Below are 27,235 nucleotides of genomic sequence, written 5' to 3' on the forward strand. Positions count from 1 at the left end.
CATCTCTGAGCAAGAGCACTGATCTAAGGTCAGATCTCATCAGGTCATGGAATTTTATTCAGTCCTATATTTAAAGCATAAGCTGATCCTAGATCAGTATTATTACTCTAAGAAGTATGATAAATAAAGGACCACTGTAAGCATCTGAGGATGTGGTGATTCAGTATTCATCTGCCAATCATAAGACAGGCTGAGCTAGTAAATTTGAAGGTAAGGTGTAATTATTGTGAAAATAAAAAACATGCAAAATGCATCCAGGCCTAACCTTTAGCAAGAGGATAACGTGGGCTAATTAACAGAAGTCAACAAAACTGCTACACCACTCCACACACATATTAATTATATTATTTAAGTCTTTGCAAGAATCTGAAAATGTGACAAAACTGACAGTTATATTTGGCAGCATGCAAAGCACTGTTTAAAAAAACTATTTGACCAAACAAAATTATTGGCTGACATTACTGGTAGGAATTTTTAGCTCCTTAAAATCAATATTGATCACAGACATTTTTGTAGCAGTAAGGCCCTACTTGATAGTGCTCCATCCTTAACTACAAGCCTGTAAAAATGCATCAAACATCAGGATTGTTGTCACACTCAGTATTGTGTTTTAAGTCTGAAAGACAATAATGGCTACTGTCACAACAAACCTATGTAATACCTAAACAAAATTAGATTTCTGTTTACTCAACCAAACACAAGTGTGTACTTCTGTCCCATCCATTCAGAAGCATAGTAGTTTAATTTATCGCTTCTCATGTAGTCATCGTGTTGTCTTTATCGAACACAACGTACAGCCCTAATTTTTAATGTATAATGTACAATGAAGAGCACAATAGCTGAATCATAGAATTTGTCTGATGAAACATCATGAGATATTTTTGCCTGTATTGCCTGTATAGGCATCTGTGTGTTACACTGAAGTTTTTGCACAGTAGTCTGTAGACTGTTGTATGTGGCATGGTTGTACGTGACATTGTATGTGGAATTGGTCACATTAGATTACCTAGACTTATGCATGAAATTAGAGTGGACTATCCAGTGTTGGCTGACCGGGGTCAAGGCCAGTACATCACGAGAAGGGGCATGGTGGTGTCATGAACTGAAGCTGTCACACTCGCAGAGAGAGAGAGCGATAGAGAGGGGGATAACTGGCCTAACAGAGAGCCTTTGTGAGTGTAGCCTGAATGTTCGGCAACATGAATGCAAACACTAACCCCAACATACACACACACACACACGCACACACACACACACACACACACACACACACACAACCCTATTAACCTACTCCTCATACTGAAATTGTGCTTCTGGTGATAAACAATCCATTTTTTTCCTCTGTAAAAAATAGCCCTGCTTTAGCTGCCATGTATCCAGCAAGCTCTTTCATGGCTAGCTTTAGCAAACGCTAACTTTAGCCGTTGTGTTATACTGATGTTTATCCATAGATTTGAATCCTTTATCATAGTTTAGCGTCATTTGATTCTCTTGTCCTGAGAAGTAAATTTAATGACCAGCTATCATATTGTACTGTTTAGAGCAAGCCTGTCTGTTCAGTATGTACAGGTATCAAACAATACATTCAACAGAATGAAGCAAATAAAGTCTATAAACTATAAATTAAACAAGCAAGCCCACAATAAGGCACACCTTCCGTTTTCAGGAAATATTGCTTCTTCTTTACCTCAAAACCGAAAGCAGTTAGCTTAAGTAGTTTCAAGTAATCAGCTTGTGGCTAGTGCATTAGTACAAAATATTGTACTCTTATTATATCGAATGCTCTAACATTGAATATTGAACAGATTTTCAGGCACTTCTTATTTCTACTGTAACGAAAAATGAAAAAATAAAATCAATGTCGTAACGAGCTGAATTAACCTAACAGGTTAGGTGTTAGTCTCACAAGTCCAGACGTAAGCTCATAACGAGAATACACGTCCAGGGATGCGGACAAAAATAAAATATCAATATATGTCAATATTAATACTTATAGACATTTTGTCAACACAAGATGTGTATCATTGTATGTTTTCTCTGATATTTGATAAGCTATAACACCCAAAATACACCATAAAAATGCTGTCAAACAACTTCACATATTTTGCTGCATTAAATCCAAGTAAACAGAACTAATTCATGCTCTTTTCAATGAAATATGCATTCCTGTAAGTACTGAGGATGTGTAGGATGTGCTCAGAAAAGTGTATTGTGGCGTCACTTATCATGACAATGATACAACACTGTCATAGTGCCCACCCCTAGGGGTCACCTTGCTCAATTTTTATTGGTAGTTTGTGGGGAATTCTGCCACAAACAAGGATATACCCCTTTAAAACCCATTCCCAAATTCCTATAATACGTGCTTCTTTAACGTCCGCAGTAAAATTGATAATATAAGTGAAACAAACAAGTCATTGTTGGCTAATGCAACTGTTTTTTCCTTGCTTATTTATTTTCACAGCACGTAAAGTGTTCTCCATACGCAACACACATCTACAGGTTTAACTGGAGTTTTGCAGGTTACTTTTCAGCTTTGCTAACCTACATTACATCTATAGACTAACAACAGGCTTGTCCATCAGGTAATGTTGACAAGTGCAACACTTCGCCTCCTTCTATGATCTCTGCCTTCATTAGGCGCTGGATTGGTTTAGAAAGTAGACGCCTGTTTGTTCCCACCCTAATAAGTCTACATTCCCACCGACATTTAGCCATAAAATTTCTCATAGTTGCCCCCAGGACATTCTCGTTATGAGATCACATCTGGCCCCATGGGGCTAGCTGTGGACGTAAGATGACACACTTCACCAAAGTATCAATCAAGGAGGCCTAAATCAAATTTTTTACATCTGATAAGAACACAAGGAAAAAAGGAACTGGCATTACATTAAATTAGTCTGGCCCGTTCATGACTTCTTAATTAGTACTTTTAACTGTCTTTCTTAAACAGTGTCTTTTATTAAATCTATTTCATTCATCCATTTTATAATGAAAACACAGGAATCACGGCTCAGGTCACTTTCTTTTCAACCGGTTGGCCTCAAGAACGTATTACTATGAATAAATGGCTGTTTCAAGGTGAGAATTGTAATTGACAGAGATGAGTTTTAGTGCATCATCCTTGGTAGCTTGTATGTGTGTGTGTGTGAGGGAGCAGAGAGAGGAAAATGAAGTAATGCAGGTGCCACATTTACGCTTCACTGATTTCAACTTGAGTTTTCCCCCTTCCCCCCCTTACATCTGTATGATGTGAAGAGAGACTACTCTGCATGGGTGTGTGTATGTGTGTGTGTGCAGATCGTTCTGGGTGTTTATGCGGTTGTTTGTGAGTAGCTCTGTGTGTATGTGTGTGTGTGAGGCCGACGGCCTCCGTTGAATCGCTGGCTTTGTTGCTTCCTGACCCTGCCACAGTGAGGTTTATATAACTCACTCAGCCTGCCAGGCGAAGCCTCCAACCAGAGCTGTAACTTGACACCCTGTCACTCACACACCCTTCCTTCTGTCTGCGTGTGTGGGGTTTGTGAGAGACAGATAGAGAGATTGGGTTGGAGAAAAAGACTCTGATCTGAGATCAGCTACCACCAGGGCTTGCTACCGGCCTGAGTGTGGGCCCCAGGAGCAGGGGAGGGGCCTGACGGGTTAAAGATCAGCAGGAAGTTGTATATAAACGCATGTGCTGAGGAACGGAAGGGGAGGGAGAAAAGAGAGAGAAAAGGGAAGAGAGAGGGAACGAGAAGAGAAGAGGGAGGGGCTAGTCGACTTGGCATTGGACTGCAGTGAGAGCACGTGGGAAGTCGTCCAGACCAAACCACACAGTAGGTCTAAATCAAACAGCGTCTCTTTGTTTCATTCTTTTCTTTTTGTATGAATGTGGCTTTAAGTCCACTTCACTTCCACTGAGGGTTAATTATCTTTTGACTTTTTGTTTCAGATCATATACGTGTGTTTGGGTGTGTGTGTTAGCCAGTCGGTCTCACTGTACTCGGTGGGGGGATGGTTGTGTGGGTGGAATGTCGGGCGTTTTGAGCGATGACACAACTTGACCTCCTTCCGTTGCAGTCAAGTTAACCCCTTGTACGCCATGCCAATAAGACAAGTAACATATCAGCAGTTCAGTAGCCTCTGGGAAAAAAAGCTCAGGTCGGAGGACTTTGACACTGTTAGGAATGTGCTTGTATCTGTGCTTTAAAGAGGTCATAAACTGTTTATAACTGGCCATATTCATAATTATTTGTACGTATGGGTTCAAAACCATGAAGGTCGGGCCTAAATGGTGTGCATGACATTTATTTCTTTGTCTTTGCCTGTGGAAATGACCAGGGCAGGGGTTTCCAACTGCCAAGTATGAGAGCAGGTCACTGGTTGGTCACCGAGTCAACAGGTTTCTCAGGTAGCCACCACGCGTCAAGGATTTTGTCGGTTCCCATGGCGGCGTGGTCATGGTTCTGGATTTTGTTTATACAAAGAAAAAGCCCGTATTTCACAATCTCAGGTTAAAAGGCACAGCGTTTTATAAGCTCACCTACTTGTGTAAGTTGTCGTGTGTTTAGTTATAATACAGCTCTGCTGAATCAAACTCCTCGTCCTACTTGTTCTTCCAGTATCTTCCATTAGAGCAAGTTGTGTTAATGCTTTACTCTTGTGCAGCACAAAATGGAGGTTGTTTTTCATTTTCAAAGTGTTGTAAATCATATTAGGTAATAAATGGCCTGAACAGTAACCATATAACTTCTCCTTTAGGAAGTTATGTGGTATATAAGTTTGTGTAGTCTACAGTGTGCGTTGAGGATCCAGCTAACTAATTAAATCACATAGGGTACATTCTGGACTGTGATTTTGAATCAGAATCATGTGGTTTTCACAAAGTATATCACAAAGTTGCCATTGTTCTTAGATTATTTTCTTGTAACTTAGGCCTATATTTTAGCTCTTGTTCCAGCTGTATATTCTCCTTTACAGTCATTGCTTTTAGTTTCCTGAAAGTGCAGAATGGATTTTTGATGAGTTTTAGAGTCAGACACGGATTAAACCTAGACATGGACTATATTTTCCTTTCAATGGAAAATTTCCTTTCAAAATCCTATGTAGTCGAGCACTCGGCTTAATCCGTGTCTGGTAAACAGGACCTTCTTGTAGGCATGGCATTTTTTCAAATGCACTTATTTGAACTAATAGCAGGGTGGGGGTGTATGCTGTTCAAATGGAGTTATGAAATAACTGAAGTTTGAGAGAAAGACCACGCCTGAAAATCTCACATCACATTTTGAATGTTTGTAGTGATATGCCAGGCATTTTCAGATATAACCATTGAACAGATTTTTATGAGTCTACAGTGCTAATGCACAATGTCATATCAGTATCAGCAGATATTTGTTTATATAGAACATATAGAGACCATGTCATATGTCTTTACGTTTTAACATCACATAAGCAGACTCAAAAAGAACGTCCTGCTCGATGTTAAAAGCTGAAAGTCCAAAAGCAATATTATTCTGATGAAGGTATAATGACAGTAGTAGATAATTCATATACATCCTTGAAAGACACTAAGTTTTCACTGAGTTCTTTCTGAATACTTCAGTGCACTTGTGAATGTCAGATTCATCTGTACGGGAAAGGGCTTCGAAACACATCCAGTATTACAAAATGTTTTTTCTGTGTTTTGTGTGCAGTTTCACATTTCCTATAGAGGGGTCTTCAAATCACCAACTCTTACATAGTGCAGCTTCAGATAGATTAACACCCCTACATAACAAGATTTTCACTCAGAATATCAGTCTTGCCCTGACTAGAAATAATAGGACTTCATATGATGCCTGTAGAATGTGAAGGTGTGTGAAACAAGATCATTTGTAATTTCTTAAAGTCAACGTTTAATCAAAATCTTTTTCACATTGTCAGTCATACTAAACATGATTCATCATACCATACCATTAAAAAGACAAAATTCTTTTGATCTTTTGACTTTTGCTTACTTTAAAAATAAAAATACAAAACACAAATAATATTGTTTTCTCTCCCTTTCCCACTACCCCCACATTTCACTGAATGAAAACAGTGAGCTACCTCAGAGAGCCTCCCTAATACTGTGTGTCACTTGCAAGTACGTGACAGTACGGAATGAAAAAGCGCTGTCATTTCCGACTTTAAAGCACGGAGCATCAAATCAAAATATAAATTCAGATAAATCTAATCTATGTTACTATTTCAGACCAGAGGCCATATTGCAGAAAAATTCTATTTTTAAGGTAATATCTGACAGGTCAGGATAAGATTTTTCACAAATTCTTATTATAGAACTGGCCGAATAGACATACTGTAATTTAGGAATTTTATCTTATCTTACAGCATCTTAACTCATTTCAGGTTAGGAACTCTTAACCTGCTTGAAGTCAACAATCAAATGTTATGTCCGCACACAGTAGACGGACAGCTGAAATGTAAACACAGTCATAATAATCAACTTAGTTAGCCAGAGGGCTAGCTACCGTTACTGAGGTAAAAAAGGTCCAACAAAACTAAAGAGCGATAAACTTGAAGTTGAGAATATTGTGACAGCGCTTTGTGCTGTTCTCCAGTTTTGAGCGTCGAAAGTTTCCCAAATGCTTTAGCTGACCACTTTAACATTATTTCTCCTAATAAACAGGCACATGTTCAGCTCTGTCTCCTCATTATTCACTGTCTGGGAAGTCTGGGATTTTTAAAACGCTGTTAGAAAAAACAATTCATAAGTCAAAGCGCTGTTTTCAATGTAGATAAATATAACGTCATTATGCTGCTTACAGAACTATGCTGCCTGTCACTGCATAAAACAAAAGACGGTTAAAACAGAAGTTAAGACACCTCTGGGGTTGTGTTAAAGTTAGGACAGTATTTAGGGAACTGATGTTCTGTAATAGCTTCTGTCCTAAATTCAGTCCTAACTGTAGTTGTCATGATGACTGAACAGATAAGATGTCGGAGTTAAGATGTTTCTGTAATGTGGCCTCAGATCCTTACATTTTTTTGATGGAATGAATGGGGTCACATTCGGTCACCTTTGAGAGTTTTTGGCATCTAGAGAGCTGTGATTTGTTAAGTCACACAAAACTGAGGTGGAGATTCTTGAGGGAACCTGCAGCTTGCTATTTTGCTATTGCTTTTGTTAGTTCCCACTCCTTGATTTATTAATCACTGTCCATTGTAGTCTGCTCAGTGTGTTGAAGGTATTGCTTTAAAAGCCATTTAAAAGCTGTATTTGAATGTGAGGGCTACAATTGTGGTACCACATTCAAAATACCAAAAGTACAAGTGATTTTAATGTAATATTTCACACTGTGCTGCACTAAATCCAATTAAACGGTATTATTTATGTAGTGAACCATGCAGTTGGTCAGTGTTTTAGAAATGCTGCTGATATTCACAATATGCTCACAAAACCATATTGTGACATAATGAGACACAATTTTTTGCAATAATGATAAATATTGTCATGTTGCCCAGCCCTATTGTTAGTAAATTATTACTAATAATTTGCTGCATTGACATGTTATTAACGTTTAACTTTGACAGATCTAATTGGTTTTTCGAGTAGTTTATATTACTGCTGTACAGCATTTCATTTACGTATTGTTGGTGCCCCGATTGCCCCAGACATTCAGAAACTCCTCTCAGTTGAATAAGATGGTGATGATACTAAGTGATAAGTGGAGTGCCAAGCGTGTGCCTAAACACTGTTCCCACAGGCACCTGCTTGTTCTTGACAGGAAGTGGAAATGCAAACACAAAGACACAGACAAGCACCTCTGGCTGAACTGTATCTCTGCTTATGTAGGAGTGTCACCTGTGTTTGTGTGTGTGTGTGTGTGTGTGTGTGTGTGTGTGTGTGTAGCATGGTACTTCTTTGCACTAAATTAATAAATGTACTGTAAAGGTTTGATTGAGACCACCTGCTGCAGTGTGTCTCTGCGTGTAAACATACATCCTACTAAGAGCACTGAGATTAGATGAAGGTCACTGTGATGGTGGTGTTCTTCTGATATAGCCTTGATAAGCCTTATATATGTTATGCAAGTTACTACCGCGTGATGGCATGGTAACCTTTCGAAAAGATTTGTTTTTCTTGCGATTCAGAAGGGACTGCTCCCCAACGTCATGCAAAAGCAACAGACTGCGGTTGGTCATTTTGCATATCAGTCAAACCACTTGGTATTGCCTGTTCCCAGTGCTTGCCCAAACACCTAAAGTCTGTCTGCCTTCAGAGCAGCTCTTTTGGTAACGTGGAGATGAAGTAGACTGAAGGTATGGTACAGTCCGAGGGTGTGTAAATTTAAAAGGAAAGACTAGGACATGGCATCATTTGCTGCATGGTTACAGCGTTCTACTTAAAGCTAGCTAGCTATAGCTACGCCTCCCTTGTCTTACAGTGGGGAAAACTAACCAATGCTCCCTACCAACATAGGTACATCTGGCGCCTGTGATTGGAAAAAAGTTAAATACCTCTAAAATCATGTTGTCATTTTGTGGTCAGTGTTGTTCCCATATTAGGAACGTCATCAGGAACATAAGGAATTTACACTGTGCCATGTTCATCTAAAGCAGTTTTTCTGTACAGGAAAATTGGTACTGTTTTCGAAAATCGCCACTGTTTCAAACAAAAACATTCTTAACCTGATACATTTTCCCAGCATGTCAGTTCATCCTCTGACAAATACTTCAGTGTGTTTGTGAGTGTGAGCACTGTTTTCGAGTCTGGGAGCAGATTGCTTTATCTTGTCACCTAACTTGTGGACAGCAGTGGAGATGCAGTGCCTCATAGGTATTTAAATGCAAATGGCCTGAATTCATAAAAACTCTGAAATGTTTTGATATATAAATGAGCAGCTTTAGCTTAATGGCTTCATTATAACATTTGAGTTACACATGAAAAGGGCTCATCTTTGCAGGTGCTCTGCACAATGACATGCCACGCATCCCCGTAGCACTGTTCTTTGCTGCTTAAGGGTTGGTACCAATGGAAAATAGAAACAGTAATAAAGTAATGAACCTAGGGACTAACATATTGCGAACCCCCGCAGACAAAAGTTACGAATGGCATTGCGCAGTCAATCCAGGGTTCGAAAGGAAGTCCCAAGCGACTGTATCATGTCCAATTTCTCATTTTGCTATTCAGAGGGGTGCTCATAAGTGCCAGTGAAGACTCAGCAGCAGCTTGTTACCTACAGAGATACTGGTGAGATACAGGTGAGAATCAGTGTGGTTTTTGTTTACTGTCTGGCCAACATGTCAGAGAAAACAATGTTTAGATGTGAATAAAAATGCATATGTTTATTAATTTAACTGCCACTGTCATTGAGCTGCATTATGCTTGTAATCTGAATCCAGATACTGCAGAAAAGCAAATTAACTTAAAAAAGTATGACTGATATGCCATGTGCGGCACATGTAGAGCCTGCATGTTGCACAAGTCTGTCCTGAATGCGCATGTTTAAACCAAGCACCCTCAAGGTCACTTGCCCTATAGATCTGTATGTTGTTTACGACACTAAAGTGTGGACTTTGGAGGACCGTAGGGCTTAAGGCACCATTTGGGACTAGGCTTTACATGTGAAAACAAACCTGTGATAATGAGGCCCCCTCAAGTGAGCCCAGAGTTGTTCCTAGGTGCCAAGTGTGAAATTGTGCTTATTTTCATGTGGCATCATGATCCTTGCTCAACTTTGTGATTTCTGTCAGCCATCGATGATGGACTCGTCCATTGGCCCAAACCTAACATTCATATTTTGAGTCCTTAATGACCTTGAACCATGGAAAGTAATTTTTATTTCATTGCAGTTACAACACTTCCAAAATTTAAAAAAAGGTTAATATATGTACACTTGTGTATTTTCTTTACCATTTTCCTCGTCTTTCTGGAAAAAACAATGACCAATGACAACGACTTCAGTAATGCCTCATTTGTCAGTAACTAAAACATGATTTTGCAGAGGCTTTAGCATAATACTGCACCACAATACAAATGGGACATCCTAAGCCAGGAGTGTCTGGTGTTATATGCAAAGGCCTGGAGTTGCTGCAGGTTATCATTCCAAAGAAGCAGGAGCACAGCTGATTCCATTGTAATCAACTGGTCTCAGTCTTACTCTTTAATCGGTTGATCAGGAGTGCTCCTGCCTAGTAAGAATGAAAACCTTTAACCATATTTGCTCTTTATAGATAAGACTGCCTTTTCGAACCAGCAACAACATTAGGGCTGCAAAGACAAGGGCTGAAAAAAACAATGTAGAACAGACTTTATGCTAATAGTAAAAAGTCTGACTTGTGAGGCTTTTCTTTGCTTGTGACATAAATATCTTGTTGGTTGAAAAAAAGAGAAATAAATGTTTAATTAGAAACTATGTTCAAATACTATTACCACCACCCAAAACATGTCAGTACAGCACAATTTCAAAAATATTCCTTTCTTTATATAACCTTGCATCCAACAGCTAGGGTGGCTAATTAGGTTCCGACATGAATTTCTAATTGTAGGTTGAGGAGGCATTAGCATAGCAACTTGTGTGCACTAGCCATGGAAGGAAATCTTTATAGGCTGATTACTATAAATATCCTTCATGCTGAGGCACAGATATGAAGCCGTTTTAGAAGTTCAGCCTCTCAAGATCAGAGTTACTGAAAAGGACACAACCAGACTAGTCAGGCTGTCTCGAATTTGTGTGGTTGAGCTGGTGTCGGTGGAGAGATTGCATAAAAGCGTTGCTTACACTATTTGACTTGGTCAAGGCTATTTTTTCCTGTGCAGCTGGAAGAGTTGGATTGCATAACATATTTGTATCTATAGACTCAACTAGCACTGAAAAGCACTGAAAATGCTACCAATTCAAAAGAAAATGGCCAGACAGTTATGGGTTAACCACTCATGACCTCTGGGTCATTTGCTGTCATGAGACGTGTCACCAAAGAAAATTACAAATCTACTCTTCACACACACGTTTAAGAGAAGTGCAATCTTTATGATCCAGACGGTTGGAATACATTTGAATCATGTATCCCAGAATAGTCATAAAATATGTTCACTACAGTGGTGCAGTCCTAAGCAAAAGAAGTGAGTGTACTATAGATCTGCACCAGCCCAGCACCCATGGTCAACAAAAACTTGATAAGCATGTCAGCAGCTCAGTCATGCCAAAAAGCAATACACATCCAAAAATCACATTCTCTGTACGCACCACACAACATGCTTGATTTCAGCTTTCACTCCAAAACCAATCACTTGACTTTGCACTTTCCTCTAAACAGATGTTATTTTAGCATCATAACTACAACCATGCTGTGGTGCAGTGTGCCACGCTTGGCCTGCTAAGCTCTCTCCCAAACACCACAGAACTGGTTCGATTTTGGCTTACTGTAACTCTGCTTTTGCTCTCTGAAATGTTCATCATCTAAATTTATGTCAGCAGAGCACCAGTTTTCAGAATCGAACCTGTACTGCGATGGGTGGCACTGTTCAGGTCTGTAGCCTCCTTGCTAAGCTAACGTTAAGGTAGCCCATCAGAGTACAGATTCAAACACCAAAGAATTAATTTTGCCTTTCTGTCCCTTCAGCTGTTGCATGAATTCATTTTCTCAGATTTTAATCATTATTTTTAATCACCTCAATTTGTGTCGGTGCTCTAGACGGATAGAATCGAACATGTTCTGTGGTGGGCAGAGTTGTTAGCATGCTAACAAAGCTAACACTAAACTGGCTCATCTCTCCTAGTTAGCAGCACTGTTTAATGTGTGGGTTTGTATATAAATGTAATTAATGCTAGATGTAATTGTCTACAACCCATTTTTTAAATCCTGACATCAGTGACAGCCCTCTTGATTATAAACGTTTTCAAATATTTTGACATTATTTTGAAGCCATAGTCTGTGTTTTACAAAATTGCTATATATCTGCTGAAATGCTGCTGATTTCCCAGGGCTGATGTTAGCAAACCCTACTCTGGGATAGTTATCATGTTGTGCTACTAGTATGCCAGTCTAGCGTGTCATGCTAGTATTTATTAGAATCAACATTCATAGGAGTTTTCAATCACAATGTGTCTAATTTTACATCAAATCATATGGGCTATCTATGACTGACTGGAGGAGGCACGGTGGAATCCTGTGGTGATATCAATAGAAACAGACAAAAGTGCAAACAAAATTGTTTATTAATCAAAATTGCTTTACGTTGTGCTCTGTGAAACTTGCATGTGATGTTTTTCTTCTCCCAGACTTATGAAGCATTTTAGAATAAAAAGTTCAAGCAGGTGTATGACAAAGCGTTTTTTTAAAGGACAGTATATGGAAACGGTCAGTAAACAGTACACCGGTTCACTAGCGATTTTACATGGAGAACACACAAGTGCAGTTTGGCCTTCGGTAAGCTTTAGCATAACTTTGCAGGGAAGTGCTGCATGTGGGGTCAGCACTGTCCTCTGAAAGTGTCTCGGTCAGAGACACAGCCATGCGTGTGTGAGTGTATGCACATGTTGGAGAAGGCCTTGCTAGGAGGGCACACTTGCTGCTGCTGTAGCCTGTAAGGGTCATTAATAGCTGCTGCCTTGTTTAATGGGTTCAGGAAACACTGCTACGCATCATGTCCTCTTTCATTAATCAGCTTGCCCTCATGTTTTTTCCCTTGCTCACCCTCTCCCTATTGCTCTCTCTCTCTCTCTCTCTCTCTGTCTCTCTCTCTCTGTCTCTAGTATAACACCACATTAGCCTGCAGTTCCAGTCCTGATTATGGACCCAAATCTTTCTTCTGCAGGCCCTGACAGTGTAATCTATATTCAGTTAACCAGCATACCAGTATAGCCTGTGCTAATGGTTGGGTAACGGTAGTGTAGCCTTGTTGTGTAGGGCTGTTTTCTCATGTATAAGTCTACCCAATTATTATTATTAGCACGCTAACAGAAGGTAACACATTTAGCTTAATGATTTGGATTTTTCCTCTTAAAATTTATTAGTTTTTTTCTGTGAGAAAAGAGAGAAATTTGTGTAAACTGTGGCTTCTAGCCTGCTTCTGTGAACGTACTGAAACATGTTAATTAGAAAACAGAAGTTCAGATGTTTCTAATTTGTTTTAAATATCCATAAGAACCATGCACAATTTACCAGACATGTTGCAGACTGTAATGAATGTCAATATTTTTGCTAAGTCTTTGGTTTGATATGGTAGCACTCCTGTGGTGATAGGAATCAGGGATAGAGATTCCTGCATCACAGATATGGCCATTTTATTTAACGACCAGTGAACATACATGTTTGCTCTGAGTTTTTATATGTAGTGTTGATAATGATAAAATAGTGGAAAATATGATTTTAATATGATTTCTTTTTTTTTTGGGTCCTACTCTGCCTTACAACACCCAGCTTGTATCTCTCCACATTCCATATACTTCAGATACAGATTTTAGGCCAAAAGTGTAAAGCAAAACTATCATTAAAAAATTCAGGCATCAGGAAACATTCATGACCATTTAATGTATTAAAACGTAGCTTTAGAGGCATTAAATGCTTTGGACGTTTAGTTCCTGTCACCACTGTTGTGAACAATTCTGTCTAAGTAAGTTCTCAAGAATGGTGCATTCTCACCAAACCTCTCTGAATCACTTTATTTACAGGTTAGCCATTTAATTCCACAGAAATGTAGAAAACTCAGTAGAATTCCCCTTTAATAAATGTATTCATCAGTCCTGTAATAATAGACCTGTAATTTCCACAGTTATGAAAGTAGCATTTTACAGTTTGCCTTGGGGAATAGAAAATGAAAGCAAGAGATGCGTTAGACTTTTCTTTGAAATTGTTTCCAAAGTAAGTTTTCATTTCTCTCTCTATCTCTCTCTGTCTCTCTCTCTCTCTCTTTCTCTCTCTCTCTCTGTTCTTTGGCGCTGCAGTGGTTAGATAATGATGTTGAGTTTGAGACTGGCACCTGTGGCCCCCACCCTGCTCTGAACTCAACTCCTCCCCATAGCAGAACGCAGCTATTCCCTCTCATTTGCATATTAACTGTTAGGTTGCCATGGCGCCAGGGCCATTTGTGCCATGTGACTGCGTCAGCATGTGCCTGTATCTCCCCCTCTCTCCCTCGCTGCACATTACAGCCACACATGCTGCTCTTTCTTTTTTTTTACCCTGTGTGCATGTTTGTGACATTGGATATGTTTTTCCCTTTCTGTCTGACACATTCCTTCTTTTCTTCCATTTTCTTCCTTTTTTCCTTTTCTCTGTTAGTGAATGGTAATGCAGTGAAATTTATTATGCAATACAACTGGCTAGGAAACCTGTCCTTTACTCACACTTACACATACAAATACACACACACACAGAAAAACAAGTTTTAGGTATTTTACTTTCATTCCAATACTTTTGACAAAATTGGCAAGTTACTAATAATGGCAGGGTTAAACCGCTGTAGGCTGAGTAGACATATATACATGTAAATATTAAAATTTTCATGGCATCACAAAAACTGTGAATTTAAAATGGGCTGTTTTTTGCTGGTTTGCTTCCATAGATGGACTATATGGAGTGGGGAGCGAACGGTGAAACTTAAACAATGTTTACATCTGTGAAGGATATTTGGTTTTCCATGGTATTGGCCCTTTAAACAACTATAGTTACAAATATGAGTCATATAAAAATAAATGTGTGTCAGGAGCAAAAATCTAATATTCTATGTATCACAGATTGTCTTTCATTTCTGTTGCCACCGCTGTCTTTTTCTCCCTGTGTAGTCCAAACTCCAAGGCTCTGTCTGTCTCTCACTCACTCTCTTATAGACTCACTCACTCACATAAACAGCTGCTGCACATAACGTAGTGTACTAAATTCCTGTTTTACCTTAATTTCTTCCTTTTCTCCGCAGGACATATTAGATTCCCTGTTTGTCTCTCAACTGGCACCTAATGTGTTCTATAGTGGAAAAAATGTTTCTGCCACAGAAAGACCTTCTTTGTAACTCTTTAAGTAATCAAGATTGATCTAACCTCATGGCTTCCTCAAAGTCATCTGAATTTGGTATCATTGTCTGAAAAAGACAGCAAATTCCACCATGTGATTCGCTAGAAGAAAATGACTCATTTATGCATAACCTTCCTTTCCTGGTTATGGTGGCTGATTAATTAGCAACAAAGCTACCTGTCCATGCATTAGGGGTGGTCAATTTGACAAAACTTTTGTACAACTTGGAAACCAGTCAAGATTTGAGCACAAGTGATGAATTAGCTTGAGCGCATTAAATGAAGTGCCAGCCTACCAGCTCCTCATTTACGTATCATTAACATGAAGCACACTGTGCAGATAGGGAGCCAACAAAACAACAACATTCAGCGTCCCGTAATACAATGGCTGAGCTCATTGGTTTAAAGAATAATTTTTAAAAATAAACAAAACCTCTTTGTTTTTTTAAGACGGTAGAATGATGTAATGTGAATATTCTCCTAAAGTAACAGATGTAAATGCTGTATTATTGCAGTGTATAAGATGCTTTTGTACTAGCTGTGTTTTGTATTGTTTGTTTTTTTGGGCAGTGTCTGTAGTGTAAAACAAAAGCATAGTGTAATATGTCTGTAACTGGAACATGGAATAGTTACAGCTGTGGTTTATACCATTGCATACAAAATAAGTACATTCACTGTTGCACTCGATTGCCGTGTGCACAAATTATTAGTATTATTGCTATTATCTATTTTTATTCTTTTTTTTGGTATTATATATATGATATTGATAGTAGTTTCCATTAGTTAAATGCAAATCAAGAATTTTTTTAGATTTTTAGATTGTTAAGCTCGAAATTGTCATTATGCTCAAAATTACACAGAAAGATAAAATTGATGAGTAACAAAACTTTTGGTAAAATTTGTATGTACTTATTTTGCGATCAGATTTGACTGTATGAAAATAACACAATATAAATCTATGCAATATAAATGTATGCAACATAAATAGGTAGAAAGAAATAAATACAATAAAAAAGGTACATATAAGGTACATTTCACTGGTGTGTACCTTTTTTCAGTGATGTCTTTGTAAGATATTTTTGTTCCAATATTATGAATAGCATACTTGGAGGGTGTCACTGTTGCTCAGAAGCCCTAAGCAACTGCATATACTGCATTTGGTGAGAAATGGCCCTGGGTATTGTGATAAGCTATATGACAATGTGCTTTTCTAAGTGTACTGTGGATGTTGTAAGTACTTGTAGAGCACTAAACAAGTACATAGCCCAGTTTCAATACTTTTAAACATGCTCTCACCAACAACTCACTGCTTGGATATCCATCACACCTATGTTACACAAGTGGTCATTCGTGAAAGAATTGGAACACACTCGCTTGACTAGCACACTTGACTAACTTGGCCTCAGAGAGATAATTAGCTAGACATGCAAACTTTGTAGTTAAAAAAGTTTCTATGATTTAAATATAACATACTTAAGTTGTGTGAATCATTGCTTTGTCTGGCTTTGGTTTAAAGCCATAGTGTATTGGCTTTATTTTTGTTGTTGCTAGCTATGTAGTCTTTAGCTTGCTAACTAGCATCGTAGCAGAGTAAATACATGAAGGCAGTCATGTATAACAGATGGAGTAGTTTGCTATCTTAAACTCAGTGTGAATATAGCAAATCAGATCTTTGTACGCCATTTGGGGGTTTGAAAAGAGAAATTAAACAATTTCTGGACAGGTTCTGATGCTAAAGTGGACACTTCTGTTCACTTGGCCCCTTGCCTCTCCGAGGGCTCATCTAATAAATTTGTGTAATTTTGAGAATGGTAAAATAGTTGAAGAAACCTTTTTTTCAGGCACGATTTTCCTTACAACGCCCTGCATGTACCTCTCTTACATGAATGGATTTAAAAAAAAAATTGCCCAAAACTTTCTCTCAAAAAAAAGTGTTTCAGGTGTCAGGCAGCTTATTCATATTCATTTCTTGTAATAACTTTTTGCAAGGTAGTTTTTGGAGCCATTAAACGCTTCAAATGTCTGGTTCCTCTCACCACCACTGTGAAGAATTCTGACGCTGTACGCTTCTCTAGAACATAGCATTTCGCATCACACCATTCTGAATGACTTTGTTTCCGTCTTAACAGTATAATTATGCAAACATTTTGAAAAATAAGTGGAATTCCCCTTTAAGATGCTGTGTGTGATTCCTCCGAGGGGAAATGAAGGCCAAGTGGAGGAACATGTCAAAACTGTTATCGAAGTGGACGGCATGTGTAACAAGATTTAGACCAATTATATAGGGATCCTCTAAACAGCACCAAACAGCAGTGTATATTAACTATATAAAATGCATAGAGACTGTATTGACATAGCTAATTGGATGTCAGGGATGTCAGCCCGTTATGTTTTATTAATTTTTTGTCCAATTCTTTGTATTTTTTTCATCTTGTTCCTTTTTAAATTGCTTTTTCTTAAAAACAATGACACTCATAGTTTTACAGTAGCCTTTAAAAATATAATGTGAACTTGTAAACCTCAGATAAAATTAAATATCGTATATACATATTATGTATTATGAAAAAGACTTCAAGTATCATGTTATAGTTTTTCCCCAAGTTTTCCCTTTCCAGACACCAAATCCTGTCATATGGAACCTGAGGCTGCTTGTGATCCTTATGCTATGTCAGCTGTTTTTTGCTGTGTTTGTGTCTGCATATGTTGAGACTGAGGGTGAGTCAGTATAGAAAGTAATGTGTGAGTGTTCCTCTCTTTGGGCACTAAGGGATGATGTTCTCCTTTCTTCTCATCTCTTTTCTCCCAGGTGAGAAAGAGATGAACAGAAATCTCTCTCCTTGGTTTGGTATGATTTTGCAGTATGAAGTTTCACATCTCTTATTCACTTCCATTGAAGGAGAAATATATTTGTCTGTGTGTGTGCAGATGGGCTGCACGTGTGAGGCAGTTCCTCTTTGCCCTGGGCTTTGAAGCACCTCTTTGTCCATCGTTTTTCTCTCTAGTCATGTGCAGTAGGTAACACTCTCCTTAAAGGGCCCACATCCTACATTTTTCTTTAGTATACAGTTTTCTCTGAGGTCTACTTCCAACGTTTGTGTGGGTTTATGTAGCAAAAAGAGTCATAATTCTGTGTTACTGTGCCTTTAAGACTGATATATGTACATAACCTATGTTCTGATTGGTTGCTCTGTATTGCTTCATACAAAATGTAGTCTGAGGTGAAAACTTCTCATACCTTAAACATGAATGGATGGAGCTGGACTGCTTCAAGTTAAATAGGAAGACATTTGGAAATATGTTGGTATTTATGACATCACAAAAACATTGAATTCAAAATGGGACATTTCTGCAGCACAGTATCCATATATGGATAGACCGTGTGGACTGGAGAGTGAATGCTATGTCTTGAAACTAACAATGTTTGCATACTATGACAAACTCTTTAAATAAAAAGTTTTCAGTGGTGTGGGTCCTTCAAATACTATAACCAGTCTGGCCTGTAGTGCAAATAAGGACTAGTGTGATAGAGGGATCGCCTAGGACAGACAAGAGCTTGGACCAGGAATGTGGACTAAGTTCTGCTAAATGTATTGTTTTCTATATTAAAGGGTCCATACCATGGAAAATCATATCTTAATTGTGTATGATTATGATTACTTAATTCTGTAAATTATAATTATTATAGTGTCAAAATGTACTGTTCAATTCCTAGTGCACACAATCCACGTCAGTTCAGCTGAAAAAGCCCGTTTTGAATTCATTGCTTTTGTGATGTCACAAAAACAAGCGCATTTAAATATTCACCTATTCCGCCTATAGCAGTTTAGCTCTGCTCACTGACGTTGTTTTAAGTAGTGTTTCACTTTGAATGAGTTACATCACATGGCAGCCAATCAAAGAAGAGCCATTTGCAATTCTGAGGGATAAACAGAAATTGTAAAATGGTCATGAAAAAAATAGATCACAGATGTTTCTGATACATAAAAGCACATGCTATCAGTGGACTTGGAATGGATGGAAAAAATAAAACACAAGAAAAATGTAGGACAAGAGCCTTTGAATCTCTAAAGATATAATTTGCTGTTGGGTGGAGAAGCAGTTTCTAAATGTAGATGCCTGTAGAAAAGGCAGTAAATGGCTGAGGGCGCGTGAGAGCTGAAATCCAGTATTTGTGGGGTTAAAGTTGTGAAAGTTAATGTAATAACTGCTAGCCCCCTCTGGTGGCCTTCGCTTCTTACAAAGAGCTAAAGAGAGAGTGTGCGTGAGTGAGCGAGCAAGGGAGAGAGAGAGAGAAAAACGAGTCCGGATTTTAACGACATCTCTAATATTCATGCTGATGCATTTTGATGCTTTGTGCTTTCATTTCGCTCCGCCGCTCGCGCTCGCTGCACACACCCCGGCTCGAGAGAGGAGGGGAGGGGAGCGAGGGAAAAGGAAGAAAGAAAAAAGCCAGTGGAAAAAGGAAAACAGGCTCCGAATCGACCGGCCGAGCTAGCACAAAAAGCCTCTTTTTTGTGTACAAAGGAGGAGTAGCAGCAGCAGCAGGTCCCTACCTTCGCCCGAGATGTGAAAGGAGGAAGGAGAGCTGAGCGCGCGCGCGTGTGAGAGAGAGAGCAGGGGGAGAGCGAAAGGTAGAAAAGGGGAAAAAACGAGGAGAGAGATCGCCGTAGTTCGCCGGACGGACGGTGGGAATCGGCGGAGAAAAGGCGAGGGAGGCGGTGGAGGAGAGTGGCGGAAGAATGAGAGGAAGGCGGACGAGTGTGGCCGCTTTACTCGTCCCTTCGTTTTTTCCGTCCCGGTGTGGTGGAGCTGCAAGCCGCCTGCGCTAGACCAGAATCCGCTGAGAGAGAGAGATAGGGAGAGAAAGAAAGAAAGAAAGAAAGGGAGGAGGGAGGGAGAGACAAAAAACCCGGCGAAAGGGCAAGGCTTTTGTTAGGCCGCTGGAGAGAGGGAAGAGGGGAAAACGAAAAGAAAAAAAAACATGTCTACGGTGAAGAGGCCGAGAGGAAGGGTGAGTGAGTGAGTGTGTGTGGTGTGTGGGGGGGAGGTGGAGGTTGACTAGGGGGAGGTGGAGGAGGTTGGTGTGGGGGGAGGAGGGCCAGGCAGGAACTTGAAGAGCCACAGGCTCACACGCTGCAGACTGTACCATGGCCGCCATCTTGCGCTAACTGTTCCTCTGCTGTACTGCTCGCTCCTCTGTCGCGGCGCCGTCAGCACGCCGAGCTAATACGGCTAGCGGTAGTTAGCCTTTAGCTCCTCTTTTAACGCCTTTGCTCGATTTCAGCCCCCCTCTCTCTGTCTCTGTCCCTCTCATGTGTGGTGCAGTGTTGAGCGTCTGACAGTGTGCGTTCGCCTCAGAGCACTGTGTATCATTCAGTCATTCATCGGAGGGTCCAGCGTGGTGCTCTCCCCGTTAGTGGTGTGTGAGTTGGTTGCCTGTGGAGGTTTTCATGAGTGACGGAGCAGAGGGGAGAGAGATTGAAATCACTGCAGTGCTGGCAGCCTGTAATTTTAGTTATTTATAGATGTATTACACAGCTGCAGTGCTCTCACTTTGGTGCATTTTCCTTCTCTCTCTCTCTCTCTCTCTCACTCTCAAAATCTCATTCTCTCTCTTCATTCTCCCTCTCCCACCCTCCCCTTTTCCTCCACCCTCGTTCTATAGCTTTTCATTTCCTTTCCTTCCTCCCCCCTCTTTCATTCCTCCAGATTTTCCCTTATGCCTGAAATGGATTAGCAAGAATATTCCAGTCCAGGGCTCTTCTCTTTCTCTCTCTCTCTCTCTCTCTTTCTCCCTCTCTCTCTCACGTGAACTGCGTTATGCAGCCCATGTTTATCCTCCAGATGAATTACTGTTTATTTCCCCCCCTCCCCCTTCTTTTGTTTCGCTGCTTCCAGATAATTCCCTTTATTTAGCAGGCAGGAAAGCACATAGCGGGCCTGGCAGTGTGATTGGATTGGACTGTGTGTTTTTATAGGTGCTTTTTCTCTCTCTCTCTCTCTCTCTCTCTCTCTCTCTCTCTCTCTCTCTGTAATGAAATAAAGGCATTCATGTATAATTCACATTATGATCATGTAGCAGGCTGGGGCATGCTGCTGACTGTATTATTCATGCTGGATTGGCCGACGTGCAGTCTATCCGTCTGTTTCTTGCTTTTTTCTCCCTCTCCTTCTCTCTGTTTCTCCCTACACCTCTTTTTTTCCTCTACTGAAACGTTGTTTCTAACTTTGTAGCCTTCAAGAAGGTCTCCCTTTGAAAGAGAGAAGCCAGCCCGGCCAGTCAGTCTGACTAAAGAGAGCGAGACAGGGAGTCGCAGAATCTTTAAATGGGGTCAGAGGTGAAAGGTCAGGCCAGTGGTCCTGCTCTAACTTTTTTCATTGTGGTTCAGATGAGTGATGAACTGCGTGATGAGAGACCGCTCTGTTCAGAACCATTTTCATATTACTGCTAAAAACCAAAACACTACGATGTTTGTGTACTAGCGCTGGGCGATATGTCATCTGTGCCGGTATATCATGTTGACTTACTGTGATGTTGATTTGGTTTTAGAAGTTAGTTAGCAGTATGTGTGGTGATTGAATGACAGCAGTGTGCTTGATCGATGTTATATAAGGGATTAGTTTTACAAAACCTAACAAACACAACCACAGTTAACTTGTTTTACAACAGCAGTTAACAACTTTCTCTTTTAAGCCAAGTTTAGATGCTCAAGTTGTAATTATTCCTCAGAAAACTGCGTGAAGAGAAGGACTCAAGTAGCTTATCTTTCTAAGGTGAAAGAAGTCATACTATGTAAGAATGTAGAAAGCAAAGCATTTATCGTATTAAACAGCATCACTCTTGCCACTGCCATTGTATTAGTGCTTAGAATAATAATTGCTTTTTATTTTTGGGTAATTATGTTTGGTTTCTTTCCTCCACTGAAAGATGATATTTTTATTGCGATTGACTCCACAGAGGGGAAAAAAATTACCAAGAGGTCCGCTTTCATCAGAAGGCTGTCCCTGATTGGCCAAAAGCTTGGCCTTGTTTGATCCAAAAGCTGTTTATTCTTAATCTGCTCTCAAAAAGTTTAGGTGTTCAGAATAAGTTACTATAGTAATATATCTTTGAAAGTTATCCACTGTTGTGAGACAGAAGATCCAGAGTTGGATCAAACTAAACTTAAAGATAGCTGGCTAAACAAGAAGTCCTTCCTTCTGAGACAGGCCCCAGGACCTGACTGTTCAGTTACATTTACTGGGTGCTTCAGATTATTTTGAAAGAAATGTGTAGTGAAGTGGTGTAACTTCAAACAGGAAAACAGTCCAATTAAAACAAGCCATGCCAGGTTTGAAAGATACATTCTTTTAGCATGGCGTACAGGGGTAACCGGCTCATTAATTTTATTAATGCTAACTCAGTGACCTTATTATTGCTAACATAAATATTAAGGATGAATCCATACTATTTTTTCAGACTGAGTAGGAGTATGAGTAAACTCTAGTATTCGCCAGTACCAGGTCTGATACCATACTCAGTTACCTACTTAGAATTAAGCAGTTGGTGTAAATGAGTGCAACCTACCTTAACAGTTAAATCATTACAGTCTAGCTTATTTTAAATGATGTGCATTAGCTATCTCTGCACAATTAGTTAACTTGGATTGAATAGCGCTGCAGTGGAGAAGAGTGAGTTTTGTTTCTCATCAAAAATCTGTACAGTTGTAAGAAAATCACTTTTCGTAGTGATTAGTAGTAAGTAAATCACTTTTCCTGTATCTTTCTCTTCCAAACTCTTTTAAGTCTCTGTGGCACAATGACAGCAGGGATCACATCCGAGGAGCTCATTTGTGGAGTTTTTAGGCCTGAAGTCTTTTGTTTGGCTGGTTGAGCTGTAGCTGAATGTCTTCTAAAGCCTGACACAGACTGTGTGATTTTTGAAATCTTGCTCTTTGGTGACTCACACTGTACATTTGAAAAGTACATTGTGTACAGACAAAGCCTACAATTTATGTGCTCTCACTGTATGAAAATGCTTGGTTTATGCTACATGAAACACTGTCCATGACCAATTTCAAATAAAGTTGTTTCATTCAAAGTAATACACTGTGCGGCAAGTACTGAACAAAGAGAAACTGAGCAGCGCTGCTAACACTGTGCACTGAATCTAAGAGCCAGGTGTGGATGTACACAGGTAGAACAACACGATCTGTCTCCAACCTATTTTACAATAAATCACTGTATTAATATTTATACCTCGTAATTTTATTCAGTCAGACAGTAAAGTCGGCATATACAGACTTTGGTAGGAAATGTTGACTCCTGCCTCTGTTTTTCCGACCTTCGTGTCTCCACCTGTATTGAGGAAGCAGTTTGTTTGTGTGTATGAAAAGGGGCTAAAGTCACACAGTGTCTGTGTGGTGGGAGTATACCCAAGTGAAATGTTTAAAGTGACCAGTGACTTTGTGTCTGACCTTAACGGATTCAGTAACACTTCTCTGTGAGAGCAGAGCATCCTTCGCTACGTTTTGCCATCAGCGCGGCAGCGTACACTTGGCTTACATCACAGTGGGTACCAGAATGTTGTTATCAGTAAATTCTTATGAGCATGATTACAAGTAAATGAGCCTGGTATCAGCCCTGTCACAGTATTGTTATTGATGCATCCCTGATAAATATACTGTGCTACATTTGGAAAACATCATGATATTGAACTTGAATCAGTATCGCTCAATTGTAACATATACACATCAGAGATATTCTACCAGAGCTGCTTGTATAAGCCTGCTATATGTTACCTTTGTCCTGTTACATACAAGGCTGTCCATGTGACCGAGAGAGCCGACTGTATTATGAAAACCAGAACAGTGGCAAAAATCCTGATGCATTAGCTCAAACATGGAGGATTTCCCATGTTTTTCTTTTAACACAGAGTGTGTGGGCAGTATCCACAAGCTGTACTTTCACACCTGCCCTCTCGTGCTAAAACGAGCTAATCTTAAGACTAAGTCAGAGTGAAGGAGCTACAGTTGCATGCCTTAGGCCTGGAGTTCTACACTCTGCATCAGGCTCATTCAAAAATAACTGGATGTTCTAAAACTAACCTTTAAATTGAAGGCGGATTTGTTTTTAGGGTGTGCAGGCTTGAGTGCTGGAGCAAGAGCCTGTTGATTTAACTGCCTAAGCTAAATGGAGAATGTCCGCAGTCTAGCTGGAAAGCCGATCTCAGTATTATTCTGAAGGAGCTCAATTTGTAGTATTACCATAGTGTTGTGATACAGCCTACGTGAATATGATTACAGTGAAAAGAACATTGTGTTCCTTTGAGGGCAGTTCACTGCGGGAGGAAAAAGTACAAACATCTGCACGATGAGCTCAGTAAACATAGATGTGCTTGTGAGAGCTAAGGTATAGGCCATTATGTAAGTAGGCCGCTGTACTGCCACAAAAGGTATTTTGTAAAGATTGATGTAGTTATTCAAAACTATGCACTTTAAAAAATAAAGGTACCGGCTCCTGAGTGGCGCAACCGTCTAAGCGTTGGCCCTATCATCAGGAGATCGCGAGTTCGATCCCTGGTAATGCTACAGCCATCCGTAGCCGGGAGTCCGAGAGAGCACAATTGGCCTCGCTCTCTCTGGGTGGGTGGGATGGCTGCCCTTCTCCCCCCATCACTCAGCACAATGCTAGTCAGCACAGGCGTCTGTTAGCTGACGTAACAGATCTGGCGCCTTCCTCTGAGCGCGTTCGGCTGTCCAGTGACGTTGCGTGAGCGGCAGTTCAAAAAGAAGCGGTGGTTGGCTTCACAGGTCTTGGAGGAAGCCTTTGTTAGCCTTCACCCTCCTAGCGTTGATAGCATCGTGTGATTGGGGGAGCCCTAACTAGCGGGTGGAATTGGAGACGACTAAATTGGGGAGAAAATCAGGTAAAAAAAAATAAATAAATAAATGAAAAAATAAAGGTACCGAACATAATTCTTTGGGGCGATGCTATAGATCACTCACTTTTGGAGTCTTTCTGAAGATTTCTGCAGATGAGCTGTGCGAAAAAGAAGAACCTTTTAAAGTTTAAAGAATTCCACATATTGTAGAGTTTCTAAACCAACTCAAGCTTCTTCCTAGAATCTTTTGTTCATCCTAAGAACGGTTTAGGACCGTTGTTAAAAAAAATAAACAATATATTTTCATGTTAGCATGTATTCATCAGTCTCTCTCTTTTCCTTCTCTTTTTCTCAAGCCTCCTAAGAACACTAATGGTTCGAGCAGTCAGGTACGGCTGCTCAGCCCGCCGATGAAGAGTAGCTCATCCTCATCCTCTTCTTCGTCGTCGTACTCGTCTCCGTCAGAGAAACGGGTGCAGAAGCGGCAGCAGCAGATGGAGTCGTCCAGTTTAGAGGACAAGCAGCAGAAGGCCAACCGAATCATCTCTGAGGCCATCGCTAAAGCCCGTGAGCGAGGGGAGAAGAACATCCCGCGTGTTATGAGCCCTGAAAGTTTCCCCAGCTCCTCCCAGCATCATGGGCACAGGTCATCGGCCTCCAAATCCAAAAACAAGGACAAGAGTTCCAGGAAGGCCCGTATCGTAACTTCCTCCAAATCCAAACAGAAGACCAAGATCGGGTAAGAGTTGCTTCTCTCAATTCCCTCTCATGTTACCCCAGATTGCTGCTGCTGTTTTTCTTTGTCAGTGGCCATTTCTAGCTTAGGTGGGGTTGTACTTCAGGACAATTTTAGTGCTCTTTGTTTGCTTACAGTTTTAACTGAACTCTGTGGATATGGGACATTTTACTGTGCATAGTTGGGTTTGCATGTGTATTTGCTATGAAGCAAAGATCATGTGTGCTCAAATCAGATATTATGATGTTTTTACTAATTTTTTTTGTTGTTTTTTTATGTTTCCTTCCCAGGTTTGTTTATAGTTCTTAGGCATAGCTGCTGACTAGAAGTAGCAGGGCTGTTTAAAAGGCATTCTGTTGCTGCCAAGATGGCAGGAGCAAAGTTCAGTTCTATTTACTGCCTGGTAACTAGTGCATGGCTGCTTTTACAAGAGGGAGGTAAAACAAGAAAGAGGGCAGGAGAGGGAAAAGCGAAAATGGATTGAGGCGATAGATAGAAATATTTGAAAAATGATTTAGGTAACATATCTGAGATTTGGTTTATGTGATATTTGACTTTTTTTCATATGTTTGATTTCTTCATTTTTAAGCTGGTTCTTCAGTATTTGAGGTTCAATTTGGGGCTCATTCTCCGGTTCAATTTTGCCCACCCTCCTTTTCCATTGGTTAACTTCTGGAAAGCGACCCATGATGAGTGGAGCTTTTCCTCTAAAGTGTACAGTGGCTTATTGAGCAGAATATGCTCTGCCTTCTGAACATAGTGTCGTCTAGGAGCATTGAAGTCAGCACAGTTTGGTGATTTGTTTGTTTTTTTTTTGTTTTTTTTTCTTTCTCAAACGCACCTCATCAGTTAATTACTAGGTTTAGTAGGAGTGGTTGAACAGAGAAATCAGCAAACCACTCTGGGTTCTGGACCTTCAGGCTGGGGTTTGAGGCCCTTAATCTAACGAGAGATTGTGTCCAAGTGTGGTGGTGTGATTCTGTGGCGGGTTTGTTAGACTTAAACAGACGGGCAAAACTAATTTTTTGTCCAGTTTGTACCTGATTGTTTTTTTTTTTTAATGAAATCTAAACTACGCTCAGTATTGTCTAAAAATAAAAACAACTTATAGCATTACAGTCTATGAACAATACAGTGTGAAAACATTTGCAGTGTTCAGTAAACCCAGACATTCATGCAAAATTGATCACAGTTGAGGTAAAAAAAAAATAAAAATACTGCAGTTTTTTGCTTTTCTATTCAGTTCCCTGGGGAGCGGAGGCAGATATTTGTGGAACTGTTCAACCTTGGGTGATAATGACTAGAACAGTCTGTGTCTAACTTGAAAGCGACACTAATGTGAAGGATAGTTTCTGCAAAAAGGCCTTTGAAGTGAATATCTGTGTGTTTAGTTGAGCACACAGGAGGTTTTCTGTCTACTCTGCTGCATGATCTTTTTTTGCAGTCTCTACAGAGGTTAAGTGGAAGACGGTAACAGGATTGTGTTGGTGGCTACATGCAAAAGACATGCATTTTAGCGTGCATGCATTTTACATGCATTTTAGCATGCTGTCTGCAAGCTTTACAGAAAGAGAGAAACCGGATCCTAGATCAGGACTTCCACCCTGACGTCATTAATGGATGCAGACTCCGGTTGTCTGAGGAATTAGGAGAAATGAAACC

General features: G+C 40.0%; 1 protein-coding gene across 10 annotated transcripts in view; it reads left to right on the forward strand.

Moving 5' to 3' along the window:
- The window catches only part of chd9 (chromodomain helicase DNA binding protein 9), a 96,096-nt gene that overhangs the window by 17,150 nt on the left and 51,711 nt on the right, over window positions 1–27,235 (forward strand). For 8 of the 10 annotated variants that reach the window (XM_036584033.1, XM_036584032.1, XM_036584027.1 and 5 more), the window contains one exon: window positions 25,194–25,576. In XM_036584033.1, the coding sequence (XP_036439926.1) occupies window positions 25,194–25,576 (383 nt within the window). Of the gene's footprint in view, window positions 1–3,728; window positions 3,819–18,127; window positions 19,987–25,193; window positions 25,577–27,235 lie in introns of those variants that run through there. The other 2 variants (XM_036584036.1, XM_036584035.1) reach the window with 2 other exon arrangements.

This window comes from Colossoma macropomum, unplaced genomic scaffold, assembly GCF_904425465.1.
Source record: "Colossoma macropomum unplaced genomic scaffold, Colossoma_macropomum, whole genome shotgun sequence".
Classification (NCBI taxonomy): Eukaryota; Metazoa; Chordata; class Actinopteri; order Characiformes; family Serrasalmidae; genus Colossoma; species Colossoma macropomum.